Source organism: Engystomops pustulosus, chromosome 9 (assembly GCF_040894005.1).
Source record: "Engystomops pustulosus chromosome 9, aEngPut4.maternal, whole genome shotgun sequence".
Lineage (NCBI taxonomy): Eukaryota > Metazoa > Chordata > Amphibia > Anura > Leptodactylidae > Engystomops > Engystomops pustulosus.
This window is the reverse complement of record NC_092419.1, coordinates 13,607,813-13,622,924: the sequence shown is the minus strand read 5'-3', so window position 1 is coordinate 13,622,924 and position 15,112 is coordinate 13,607,813. Positions and strand designations below refer to the sequence as shown.

Genomic DNA, 15,112 nt, shown 5'->3' with positions numbered 1-15,112 from the left:
CACATGAAAGGAACGTGATGGGGCATGCGCACCAAGCTTTCTTATAATATGGGGGTACAACAAATCCTTTGTCAGTCGTGGACAAACCATAGAGGCCCCAGTGATGAGCAAAGTATCCTGTGGATAGAGGAGAACTTGGGCCCCTTTCACACAGACGTATATGGCGGCCGAACGGCAGGTAGCATACTACAGCTGCCATAGGACTGCATTGTGCCCTAAGTACAGCCCAGCAGCAGCCTCCTTATGTAGAGGGGAGGGGTGAGGAGCGCTCAGCTCTCCGCCTCTCCAACTGAACGTATGTTACGCTTAGGTCCCGGTCCTGACAACCCCTTTATTTACACCCTAGTGACAGATAGCAAAATCCATGGTCATTCTGGTCTCTTATCCCTCTGAATTAAAACCTTAAAAGGAAAACTCCCATCAAAACCCATCAGAGACATTACTCATAGATCCAGGCACCGGGACTGTGCTATCTTCTTATTTATGTTATCCATGGCCTCCTTCCTTCTAACATTAACTGTTACAATTATGCTAAGAAAAAGGGCTCTGGTGGGAGTGTTTCCAGAGCTCCTTTGTGTTGTAGCTTCACTGGCTGTTACGCTGTTTCTCTCAGCACTTCCACCTCCCTTCCGGAGCCCTTCATACTCATTAGCATAATTGTAAAAGTTGATTTTAGAAGGAAAGATGCCATACATTGGCCTCCATACATTGAAAATAAGTTTACCTATAGCTGATGTCTATAGATGCCTAAAGTTTACACCAAGAACATCTGCCAAAATTTTTGTAAATATTAGCACATATTGTTAAAACATAAACCCGCCTCCTTATGATTATCTCCACCCCCTTGTCAAACAAGGTGCAGATGCGGTGTACGGAGGCCAAAGGCAAATATTACTACATGTCTAATGATCATAGTTGGAATCGTAGTCCTGCAGGGGCCAGAGACTCTCAGCAGCATAGTATAGGTGCCTATGCTGCTGTGAGTACAGGACCTATGTTTCAGAGACACGTGACTGTGGTTCTGTGTTACACATTGTAACTGGATGATGGACCATGGATTGATTTTTCAAAGAGTTCCATACACGGGGGGGTCGGCGCCCCCGGGGCCCCACACACGACATCAGTCACTGGATCCTTGAACTGGTTGGATTTATTGTCATCGGCCTGGCATTACACAGCATATAAGAGAAGCATCACACAGTACATGGTGCCGGCCCGTCATATTCCAACCAGTACCGGGGACCCAGCTCACATCCCAATAATAAAGTGTAAAATATTTTCTCTAATGAGGTTTAGAAAGATATAAGGAGTGTAAAAAAATCAGGCATGTATACAGCCGGGACAGGGGGGAGAGGTCTTCACAGCTCCAGACGGAAGGGGCTTCTCCTGCTTCATGAATACATGGTCAGCTGCAGCCACTGCAAGGAGAGGAGCACAAGTGTTAAAGGGGTTGTCCAATAACATGCACAAATACTATACTGCTCCTGAGTTACATCCTGTATTATACTCCAGAGCTGCACTCACTATTCTGCTGCTGGTGCAGTCACTGTGTACATACATGACATTACTTATCCTGTACTGATCCTGAGTTACATCCTGTATTATACCCCAGAGCTGCACTCACTATTCTGCTGCTGGTGCAGACACTGTGTACATACATGACATTACTTATCCTGTAGTGATCCTGAGTTACACCCTGTATTATACCCCAGAGCTGCACTCACTATTCTGCTGCTGGTGCAGTCACTGTGTATATACATGACATTACTTATCCTGTACTGATCCTGAGTTACATCCTGTATTATACCCCAGAGCTGCACTCACTATTCTGCTGCTGGTACAGTCACTGTGTACATACATGACATTACTTACCCTGTACTGACCCTGAGTTACATCCTGTATTGTACTCCAGAGCTGCACTCACTATTCTGCTGCTGGTGCAGTCACTGTGTATATACATGACATTACTTATCCTGTACTGATCCTGAGTTACATCCTGTATTATACCCCAGAGCTGCACTCACTATTCTGCTGCTGGTGCAGTCACTGTGTACATACATGACATTACTTATCCTGTACTGATCCTGAGTTACACCCTGTATTATACCCCAGAGCTGCACTCACTATTCTGCTGCTGGTGCAGTCACTGTGTATATACATGACATTACTTATCCTGTACTGATCCTGAGTTACATCCTGTATTATACCCCAGAGCTGCACTCACTATTCTGCTGCTGGTGCAGTCACTGTGTACATACATGACATTACTTACCCTGTACTGACCCTGAGTTACATCCTGTATTATACTCCAAAGCTGCACTCACTATTCTGCTGCTGGTGCAGTCACTGTGTATATACATGACATTACTTATCCTGTACTGATCCTGAGTTACATCCTGTATTATCCCCCAGAGCTGCACTCACTATTCTGCTGCTGGTGCAGTCACTGTGTATATACATGACATTACTTATCCTGTACTGATCCTGAGTTACATCCTGTATTATACCCCAGAGCTGCACTCACTATTCTGCTGCTGGTGCAGTCACTGTGTACATACATGACATTACTTATCCTGTACTGATCCTGAGTTACACCCTGTATTATACCCCAGAGCTGCACTCACTATTCTGCTGCTGGTGCAGTCACTGTGTATATACATGACATTACTTATCCTGTACTGATCCTGAGTTACATCCTGTATTATACCCCAGAGCTGCACTCACTATTCTGCTGCTGGTGCAGTCACTGTGTACATACATGACATTACTTATCCTGTACTGATCCTGAGTTACATCCTGTATTATACCCCAGAGCTGCACTCACTATTCTGCTGCTGGTGCAGTCACTGTGTACATACATGACATTACTTATCCTGTACTGATCCTGAGTTACATCCTGTATTATACTCCAGAGCTGCTCTCACTATTCTGCTGCTGGTGCAGTCACTGTGTACATACATGACATTACTTATCCTGTACTGATCCTGAGTTACATCCTGTATTATCCCCCAGAGCTGCACTCACTATTCTGCTGCTGGTGCAGTCACTGTGTACATATATGACATTACTTATCCTGTACTGATCCTGAGTTACATCCTGTATTATACTCCAGAGCAGCTCTCACTATTCTGCTGCTGGTGCAGTCACTGTGTACATACATGACATTACTTATCCTGTACTGATCCTGAGTTACATCCTGTATTATCCCCCAGAGCTGCACTCACTATTCTGCTGCTGGTGCAGTCACTGTGTACATACATGACATTACTTATCCTGTACTGATCCTGAGTTACATCCTGTATTATACCCCAGAGCTGCACTCACTATTCTGCTGCTGGTGCAATCACTGTGTACATACATGACATTACTTATCCTGTACTGATCCTGAGTTACATCCTGTATTATACCCCAGAGCTGCACTCACTATTCTGCTGCTGGTGCAATCACTGTGTACATACATGACATTACTTATCCTGTACTGATGCTGAGTTACATCCTGTATTATACTCCAGAGCTGCACTCACTATTCTGCTGCTGGTGCAGACACTGTGTACATACATGACATTACTTATCCTGTATTATACCCCAGAGCTGCACTCACTATTCTGCTAGCTGTCAGATACTTCCATGACTAATAGCTCAGCCTACATCAGATTACCATAGATAACATGGCCTCCTTAATAACCAATACATCGCAGCTCTCACCTCCTGAATTGTCACTCTGATCTTCCCATCTCCGTCCTTATCCAAAGCTTTAAAAGCCCCTGAAAAACAAGAAGGTGAAGTATAAATCCCTCCAGGCATTAGTCTCCCATCATTCTGTGATATGGTCTGATTTCCCCCCATAGTAACAGCGCCTTGTTCAGAGGATGCAGCAGGTATTGCAGGTTTAAGAATGTATAATACACACCCTTAATGCTAACCCTTCCATAAGTGTTGTGTACATGGGTCAGGAAGCTTCCTACCCCAGTCATGTGACTGGGAACCTCCAACAAGTGTTACTGTTAGGTCCTAAAAAGACCCAGATCAGATGATGGACCCAGTTCTGGCTGTCCTGGCTGCCCCCACTGACATTACAATGGACAGGGGGCTACCATCAGATACAAGATGTCAAGACCCATGCACTACTAGCATTTAAGTGGTGCAGTTGTGCTTGACTGTGGCACTTGAACGGTTGATCCTTCTCCGTACATCCTTAACACAGTGCAGCGCGTGTCGTTAAGGGGTTACGTGTAGTAGAACTTACGGAACATGGCGTCGAGCCGCACCAGACAGCAGATGTAGTTATCGAAGTCCATATCTCCCTTCTCATCAGAATAACGGCGGCTGATCATCTGATACAACTCACCATTCAGCTGGAATCCTGGAGAAGAAGGAAATCACACAAATAACACAGATTCTGTATCCATCACACTCGCTACATAGGACAATGTATCGCTAATATACCGCGGCTCATCACACCAACTCCGCTTCCTGTCCACCTACCTGCTGCTTGGAATGCTCCCGGCAACTCACTGCCATTGATGGTTCCCGATCGGTCAGCGTCATATCTCTTGTAGGTAGCCTGCAGAAAACAGAAAATCATGGATGCGGCAGAGCCTCGCAGCACAGGCCCGAGCCGCCGCAGGACCTCGCAGCACAGGCCCGAGCCGCCGCAGGACCTCGCAGCACAGGCCCGAGCCGCGGCAGAACCTCACAGCACAGGCCCGAGCCGCTGCAGAACCTCACAGCACAGGCCCGAGCCGCTGCAGAACCTCACAGCACAGGCCCGAGCCGCTGCAGAACCTCACAGCACAGGCCCGAGCCGCTGCAGAACCTCACAGCACAGGCCCGAGCCGCGGCAGGACCTCACAGCACAGGTCCGAGCCGCGGCAGGACCTCACAGCACAGGCCCGAGCCGCGGCAGGACCACACAGCACAGGCCCGAGCCGCTGCAGAACCTCACAATACAGGCCTGAGCTGCGGCAGAGCCTCACTATACAGGCCTGAGCTGCTGCAGAACTTAACAATACAGGCCTGTGCTGCTGCAGAACCTCACAGTACAGCCTAGACCTGCTGCAGAACCTAACAATACAGGCCTGAGCTGCTGCAGAGCCTCACTATACAGGCCTGAGCTGCTGCAGAGCCTCACAATACAGGCCTGAGCTGCTGCAGAGCCTCACTATACAGGCCTGAGCTGCTGCAGAGCCTCACTATACAGGCCTGAGCTGCTGCAGAGCCTCACTATACAGGCCTGAGCTGCTACAGAACCTCACAATACAGGCCTGAGCTGCTACAGAACCTCACAATACAGGCCTGAGCTGCTGCAGAACCTAACAATACAGGCCTCAGTTGCTGCAGAACCTCACAATACACATGATGAGACATTGGCTGGACATTGCTATGTCCCTCTCATTACTGCCCCCTGCAGGTGTCGGATGGCACAGAACGATCTGTAGTTTTCCTTACCTGCCACTTTTTGATGTTGTTCCACAAATACTTGAATTCCTCGAAGCCCAGTTTTCCGGTGCTGTCGCTCTGTACAGCGGCGTCAAGGTACAAACTCACATTTGCATAAACAGTAATAACATATTCCATCACTCGAGGCAACTACAGGCGGTTGTCATGAATAAGACGCTGGCAATTTACATATGCAAATCAAGTGCAGAGCTACATGGGAGCTATGGATGACTGCAGGATCAGACTACACAGGGCTGGATTGTAGTCTGTTACCATGGAGACATATATCTCAGCAAAACAACAAAAGACCTATCCAAAAGAGAGACGCAGGAGCAGGATCCACATCCATCCCCTGACCCACAGGGCCGCACTAGTGCAGTTATGGCCAACGTGCCCTCTCCATCTAGATGAGGGAACCAGCGGGTCAGAGGACACTGAAAAGATCAACAAGGCGAGACCCCCATAAATATTTAAGAATGGAATACCCTTTAAAGGATTTGTCCACATTTAGCAAATAATTGATATTGTTTTGTGTAATGAGAAGTTCTACAATTTATACTTTCTGTATCGTTTTCTAGAGCTCTGCTTGCTGTCATTCTACAGGAAACTTCACTTTGTACTTCCTGTGGCTAAACACAGATCCCTGGTCATGTGATGTCACACAGGTGCACGGCTTGTTATATCCCTGGTCATGTGATGTCACACAGGTGCACGGCTTGTTATATCCCTTGCCATGCGATGTCACGCAGGTGCACAGCTCAATATATCCATGGTCATGTGATATCACACAGGTGCCAGACCCGTTATATCCCCGGTCATGTGATGTCACACAGGTGCAAGACTTATTATATCCCTGGTCATGTGATGTCACACAGGTGCAGTGTTAGTTATATTACAGAGTTATCAGAGCAAGCAGAGATCTAGAAAACTGAGGAATTGATACAGAAAGAATATTTGGGAATTGTAGAACTTTTCATTACACAAACAATATTATTTGCTAAAAGTGGACAACCCCTTGAAGCCTGCAGTCACTAGTATTCCCAGTAGGATACATCCATCACTGCCACCATACTGCGACACGAGTCGATGCTGAACCCGTCCGTCTTCAGGTCTTGGTCTGTAAGAGAAAAGGACGACGCGTCACAGCTCCGGGACATATACAGCTCTGTGTACAAATATTTACATGTGACGGGGGAACTTCCATGGAAGTCAAATGAGCCTAAACCTAAAACCAGGAACCCAAGATCTTTAACCCTTCCCTACAGGGGACCCTAGTACTGCAACACAGGAACAAAGGCTATGCCCACAATATAGACAAATCCTTTAAATTACTACCCGTAGCCACAAATCTCTTTACCGTACAGCACAATTATACATCTCCGTAATCCCAACATTCCGTAATCCCCAACATTCCGTAATCCCCAACATTCCGTAATTCCCCAACATTCCGTAATTCCCCAACATTCCGTAATTCCCCAACATTCCGTAATCCCCAACATTCCGTAATTCCCCAACCTCCCATTCCAGTTTCTGAAAGCGCATTCCGTGCTGCATCACTTCTCTGGATTGCACTACCCCAGGTTAAGAGTGCCCTGAAAGACATCTTTCTAGGCAGGACTGTCGATGTGGCCAAGCACTGCAGTCTCTTTGCCAAGCATAGCACCGTACAAAGTATAGTGGCTGTGATTGGTATTGCAGGTCCCCGTCATTGAAATAAATGGGACCAAGTTGAAAGCATCGGTCATGGCGGTACCAGGTGTCAGCCCCTCGCTGATGTGATACTGATCAGTAACCATAAGTATAGGTAATCAGTAGTCAAAATATGTAATCCCCCTTTAAGGGAACACCCTCTGATGTAAATCAAAGTAACACTCACGTCGTCCGACGACTTTGTTGAGAATTCCCATCAGCTCGGTTGGGCTCACCTCCATGTCCTAAAGAAACAGGAGTCATCGTTATTACACATTGAGCGTCACCTCCCTATGACAACACTGACGGTGCCAACCTTGGAACAGCTGCCAGCACATCCACATAACTTACATTTCCGGCCAGCTGGGTAAAGAGCCGGCGGAAATTCCGTTCCTCTTCGCTCTCGTTTGATTGAACAACGGAAATGTGGCTCCGTGGGGGCTGGAGAGAGAGGAGGGGGGGGGGGGACAATTAGGAAGAGAAGCTTTAAGGAGTAATAGGAGGGACCCAAGGGACACTACATCTATTCCTGTCCACTAACTGTGCATTTACCGTAGCCCGTCCCTTTAAGAGGAGGAAGACTAATGGTTCTTTAAATGCACAGCTGACAATAAGTCCAATGAGGGGAGGTCCCTTTATAGTCCAGCCTGTTTTGGACCTTTAGTACCAAGAACAAAGCCAGGACTTCTCTTTTTTACAAATGTAAAGCATTACAGCCTGTCAGCGTTACACTGACAGACAACCCCCCCAGTAGCCGGGTTAATCAGTAGGCTCAATTTAAAGGGAACCTGTAAGCAGGTTTTACCCCACTAAACTCCCATTTAGGGGATGAAATGTCCTTTCAAGTATTCCCCCTTTTATGTGAAATCTCCCCCATTTACCTATTAAAAAATCTCCCCCCACTGTCAGGTAAATATGACTCGTCTCACCACATTTTCACATAAGACGAGTCAAGTTTAGTAGTTACATAGCAAGTGTCACTTTATAAGCCCCCTACCTTCTGTTCTGTAGCACCTAGAAACATGTTGCTGGTGTCATATTAAAGATAAGTATCTCATCAAGCTCATGGTTCTGTGAGCTACAAAATTGTACATTACGGCAATTAAAAAATAAGTGATAACTGGATCTTTAACTGCAGCTTCCATTTCCAACTATTTCTTTAGCTGCCGTTATCTCTGGTTCTGTAGCTGGCAAAACCATAAGCCTCATGTCATCTGAAAGATGAGATCCTTATCTTTTTAATATGACTGTGCTATAGAACAGAAAATAGGGACTTCTGAACTATCCTTAGGATGGATCCTCAGCACAAAGACGGCCTCCAGCCCTGGAAAACCCCTTTAAGAGGAGATGAATTCTTACCGGAGGAGTTGGGTTGTAGTTTGCAGCTGCGTCACTGTAAAGAATAAAAAACGGCTACAGATTAGAATAGGATCTAAAATATTCATGAATGTAGATAGGACTGTGTTCACATCAGACATATAAGTTGTGTCTGTGCCCCTTGGGTTCCCTTTTTGGGAGACACTTCTGAGGGGATGTCTATAAACCAGCGCCATTCCTGTCCACTCTCCGTATCTTGTATTACCGCTCTGTCTCATATGAATCTAGCCCAGCTGCAGTACCACATGTGGCCATTGAACAATAGAGGCGCTATTCCTAAGCAACTCTAAACTGCTTCACACAAGGGGAATATTTGGACCACGGTCAAGAAAACTGGAGGTGAGTACATACCTGAGAACGTTAAGAATTCCCCCGAACAGTCCACTGCCACCAAATCCCCCTCCTCCACCTCCTCCTCCACCACCGAAGAAACCTCCGCCGCCACCTCCTCCGCCTCCATAACGATTGATCAGGAACATTGTTGTCGTCTACCTAGAACTGAGAACATTAAAAAAATGAATCGCATGTTATCGGTAACCACGGGTAACACATGATGAGAACACATGCACGCTCAGCCGGGCCAAGCATGCATGTCTATGGAGAAATGGGAAGGAATAGCTAAAGGTCACACAAGTTCACTGGACATTATCGAACATGTATAGACAGCCACGGGCACTAGAGTTCAGGGGTCTACTCTGTAGTGGCGCCGCTCTACGTGTGTGTGGCTGCCATTGGTACTGCAGCTTAGTCAGTCCATTTGGGGTTCTGCTATGGTATCATGTACCAGCCGCCATCAGTCGGGTATCACACTTTACCAATCTGTAAGGGCCATAGGGTTGGGACCCGAGACCTAAAACCCCACTAAATTGTTAATAGGACCTTATAGATGCCGTAGTTCCCCGGATGCAATCGCTCATAGACAATCGCTCATAGACAATCGCTTATAGACAATCGCTTATAGACAATCGCTTATCAGAGGATTCACACACAATCGTGTTCTCCTCTGTTGATGATGTTGACACAGACCCCGCCTAGGTCCTCGTACCCCTGCCCTCCGCCCCCGTGTATTACAGTAAATACATTACTGGCTGGGAGAACCGGTTCTGCAGGTAATGGAGGGAGGGTCCGTGACTGTGCGCTCAGGAATCAGGGGGCTCATCAAAACCTTCCCTGCAGCGATGAACAACCTGCGAGCGGATCCCTATGCAGACAGGGTGCAGTATATGGCGGTATATAATAACGCACACACCGGTCGGGCTGGTTAGGAAGGAATGCGGAGGTGTAACCGCTCCCTGGTGAATGCTACAAGCCCCCTCCCCAATGTCACACACCTGCCCCCTCTGCCCCCGGGGGGATAGTCCCGCCACGTAGTGCAATGTATGGAGGGACTGGTCATGCTAGTAGTGAGCCCGGTGCCAGGGCTGGCGGTAGACTCCAGCGCATTGCCCGGAGCCAGACCGATCCGGAGTCCTGAATCCTAGGAAAAGGGGATGAGTCTGCAGAAACTGGGAGCAGGACGGATATACTGGCGAGGGTGCGCAGACTGCGCGCAGGCGTCATAGAGCCACACAACATCCCTAATGATGTATACAGACTCAATGATAGGCGGCTTATCTGCAATGGGCCTCACTCTAAGGGCCACGTTCTCTTACTACACAGGGGGATAAGCGGCGCCCGGTAGCATCTCCTGAGCCGTACGAAGACTTCAGCAATGAATCAGATGATTCCTGACACTGGGGAGGAGTCACACAGGGGAAGCGGCTATACATTCACTGTATACATTCAGCTATACCTATACATTCACTGTATACATTCAGCTATACCTACACCTTCACTGTATACATTCAGCTATACCTATACCTTCACTGTATACATTCAGCTATACCTATACATTCACTGTATACATTCAGCTATACCTATACCTTCACTGTATACATTCAGCTATACCTATACCTTCACTGTATACATTCAGCTATACCTATACCTTCACTGTATACATTCAGCTATACCTATACCTTCACTGTATACATTCAGCTATACCTATACCTTCACTGTATACATTCAGCTATACCTATACATTCACTGTATACATTCAGCTATACCTATACCTTCACTGTATACATTCAGCTATACCTATACCTTCACTGTATACATTCAGCTATACCTATACATTCAGCTATACCTATACATTCACTGTATACATTCAGCTATACCTATACATCCACATAGCTCTATCTATATACACATTGTATCAGATGATTCCTGATACCGGGGAGGCGTCACACACAGAGGAAGCGGGGGGGGGGGGGGGGGGGGTTACAAAAAATATTATAACTGTGGAAAGTGTGAGAGGAGGAGGAAGAGGACAGGACTGAGCCGCACACATTATATACAGTGCACCGCACACATTATATACCGGGGAGAGAGGGAGGGAGTACATATCTACTCTACATACAGTGCAACATATACATTATATACAGTGCACCACACACATTATATACAGTGCACCACACACATTATATACAGTGCACCACACACATTATATACAGTGCACCACACACATTATATACAGTGCACCACACACATTATATACAGTGCACCACACACAGTACACCACATACATTATATACAGTGCACCACATACAGTACACCACATACATTATATACAGTGCACCACATACATTATATACAGTGCAACATATACAGTACACCACATACATTATATACAGTGCACCACATACATTATATACAGTGCACCACATACATTATATACAGTGCACCACATACAGTACACCACATACATTATATACAGTGCACCACATACATTATATACAGTGCACCACATACATTATATACAGTGCACCACATACATTATATACAGTGCACCACACACATTATATACAGTGCACCACACACATTATATACAGTGCAACATATACAGTACACCACATACATTATATACAGTGCACCACATACATTATATACAGTGCACCACACACATACACACTGTATACATCCACGTTACACACACATACACACTGTATACATCCACGTTACACACACATACACACTGTATACATCCACGTTACACACACATACACACTGTATACATCCACGTTACACACACATACACACTGTATACATCCACGTTACACACATATACACACTGTATACATCCACGTTACACACTGTATACATCCACGTTACACACTGTATACATCCACGTTACACACATATACACACTGTATACATCCACGTTACACACATATATACACTGTATACATCCACGCTCCACACATATACACACTGTATACATCCACGCTCCACACATATACACACTGTATACATCCACGTTACACACATATACACACTGTATACATCCACGTTACACACTGTATACATCCACGTTACACACTGTATACATCCACGTTACACACTGTATACATCCACGTTACACACATATATACACTGTATACATCCACGCTCCACACATATACACACTGTATACATCCACGCTCCACACATATACACACTGTATACATCCACGCTCCACACATATATACACACTGTATACATCCACGCTCCACACATATACACACTGTATACATCCACGCTCCACACATATACACACTGTATACATCCACGCTCCACACATATATACACACTGTATACATCCACGCTCCACACATATATACACACTGTATACATCCACGCTCCACACATATATACACACTGTATACATCCACGCTCCACACATATATACACACTGTATACATCCACGCTCCACACATATATACACACTGTATACATCCACGCTCCACACATATATACACACTGTATACATCCACGCTCCACACATATATACACACTGTATACATCCCCACTACACATATACACACTGTATACATCCCCACTACACATATACACACTGTATACATCCCCACTACACATATACACACTGTATACATCCCCACTACACATATACACACTGTATACATCCCCACTACACATATACACACTGTATACATCCCCACTACACATATACACACTGTATACATCCCCACTACACATATACACACTGTATACATCCCCACTACACATATACACACTGTATACATCCCCACTACACATATACACACTGTATACATCCCCACTACACATATATACACTGTATACATCCCTCACTACACATATACACACTGTATACATCCCCACTACACATATACACACTGTATACATCCCCACTACACATATACACACTGTATACATCCCCACTACACATATACACACTGTATACATCCCCACTACACATATACACACTGTATACATCCCCACTACACATATACACACTGTATACATCCCCAATACACATATACACACTGTATACATCCCCGCTACACATATATACACTGTATACATCCCCAATACACATATACACACTGTATACATCCCCAATACACATATACACACTGTATACATCCCCAATACACATATACACACTGTATACATCCCCAATACACATATACACACTGTATACATCCACACTACACATATATACACTGTCTACATCCCCACTACACATATACACACTGTATACATCCCCACTGCACATATATACACACAGTATACATCCCCACTACACATATACACACTGTATACATCCCCAATACACATATACACACTGTATACATCCCCACTACACATATACACACTGTATACATCCCCACTACACATATATACACTGTATACATCCCCACTGCACATATATACACACAGTATACATCCCCACTACACATATATACACACAGTATACATCCCCACTACACTGTATACACATCATACCACCCTATACACTTAGTAGGGGCCGGTTCGGTCCGGTGCTGCACTCACCCTCCCAGGCTGCAGGTTCCGGGCTTCCCCGATCCTCTCTCTCCCCCTCGGTTCCGGGCAGGGCGCGGCTGCTGGAGTGAATCACTGTGCTGACAGCAGCGGACACGCCCACTACACAACCACGCCCACTAAGCCATTCGCACATCTCCTACTGTCTCCTGCCGAGCTGTACTCGGCCGCCATCTTTGTGGAGACCAATCTCCAGTTCTTCATATGGATAAACTTACACAACATGGCTGCGCGGTGCAGACACACTGACATAGCGCTGTATGAGGAGGAGAACCGGGTGAGGGCTGCAGTGTTACTGCAGGGACAGATGACAGCTGCTCCACGCCCTGCGCTTCTGCTGTGTGATATGTATCCGGGCTGTCATGGCTCTCACTATCTCTGCTCACCCAGAAATAACCGCGTCCACAGGGAGCACAGAGGGAAGTGCCTACTGCTGCTACATGGCAGGTCACACAGTGACCCCAGTGCCAGACATAATACCCCCCATACCAGTGCCAGACATAATACCCCCCATACCACTGCCAGGAATAATACCCCCATACCAGTGCCAGGAATAATACCCCCATACCAGTGCCAGGAATAATACCCCCATACCAGTGCCAGGAATAATACCCCCCATACGAGTGCCAGGAATAATACCCCCCATACCAGTGCCAGGAATAATACCCCCCATACCAGTGTCAGACATAATACCCCCATACCACTGCCAGGCATAATACCCCCCATACCAGTGCCAGGCATAATACCCCCATACTAGTGCCAGGAATAATACCCCCCATACCACTGCCAGGCATAATACCCGCCATACCAATGCCAGACATAATACCCCCATACTAGTGCCAGGAATAATACCCCCCATACCAGTGCCAGGCATAATACCCGCCATACCAGTGCCAGGCATAATACCCCCATACTAGTGCCAGGAATAATACCCCCCATACCAGTGCCAGGCATAATACCCGCCATACCACTGCCAGGCATAATACCCGCCATACCAGTGCCAGACATAATACCCCCATACTAGTGCCAGGAATAATACCCCCCATACCAGTGCCAGACATAATACCCCCATACCAGTGCCAGATATAATACCCCCATACCAGTGCCAGATATAATACCCCCCATACCAGTGCCAGATATAATACCCCCCATACCAGTGCCAGGAATAATACCCCCCCCCCCCCCCACATACCAGTTCCTGGTGTAATACCCCCATACCAGTGCCAGGCATAATACCCCCATACCAGTGCCAGGAATAATACCCCCCCCCCCCATACCAGTGCCTGGTGTAATACCCCCCATACCAGTGCCAGGAATAATACCCCAGACCAGTGCCAGGAATAATACCCCCCCCCCCCCACATACCAGTTCCTGGTGTAATACCCCCATACCAGTGCCAGGAATAATACCCCCCCCCCCCCATACCAGTGCCTGGTGTAATACCCCCCTACCAGTGCCCAGGCACCATGACTGTGGTAATCTACTTATAGTTGTTGCATCCTCCTTCCTTCTAAAATCAGCTTTCACAACTATGCTAATGAATTCTGAAGGTGTTACCAGAGCACCTCTGTTCTGAAGCTTTACAGGCTGCTACTACAGCAGAGATTACAGCAGGAAGCGGGACTGGGAGACAGTGTAGCAACCTGTGAAGCTACAGCACAGAGGTTCTCTTATAACAAGCCCTTCAGTTACATTAGCATAATTAGCA

General features: G+C 46.5%; 1 protein-coding gene across 2 annotated transcripts; it reads right to left on the bottom strand.

Moving 5' to 3' along the window:
- Positions 1 to 1,132: 1,132 nt before the first annotated feature.
- On the bottom strand, positions 1,133 to 13,540 carry CAPNS1 (calpain small subunit 1). Of its 2 annotated transcripts, XM_072123679.1 has the most exons (12): positions 13,396 to 13,539; positions 8,951 to 9,003; positions 8,857 to 8,914; positions 8,488 to 8,521; positions 7,480 to 7,569; positions 7,316 to 7,373; positions 6,492 to 6,556; positions 5,449 to 5,517; positions 4,486 to 4,564; positions 4,247 to 4,363; positions 3,706 to 3,764; positions 1,133 to 1,418 (listed from the first exon to the last, which is right to left on the bottom strand). In XM_072123679.1, exons 2-12 carry the CDS (start codon positions 8,982 to 8,984, stop codon positions 1,392 to 1,394), a joined length of 690 nt encoding a protein of 229 aa, XP_071979780.1. In that variant the 5' UTR covers positions 8,985 to 9,003; positions 13,396 to 13,539; the 3' UTR covers positions 1,133 to 1,391. The 2 variants fall into 2 exon arrangements, with proteins under 2 accessions (XP_071979780.1, XP_071979779.1); XM_072123678.1 differs by having other exon boundaries at positions 8,857 to 9,003; positions 13,396 to 13,540.
- Between the last annotated feature and the right edge of the window lie 1,572 nt (positions 13,541 to 15,112).

Excerpts from the sequence above, each read along its gene's own strand:
- CAPNS1 (XM_072123678.1), bottom strand. The coding sequence starts at position 8,984 with ATGTTCCTGATCAATCGTTATGGAGGCGGAGGAGGTGGCGGCGGAGGT. Across the intron at positions 4,364-4,485 it reads GGGAGCATTCCAAGCAGCAG|GATTCCAGCTGAATGGTGAG; the intron begins GTAGGTGGACAG and ends CTTCTTCTCCAG. Across the intron at positions 3,765-4,246 it reads GCGGCTCGACGCCATGTTCC|GGGCTTTTAAAGCTTTGGAT; the intron begins GTAAGTTCTACT and ends CTTGTTTTTCAG.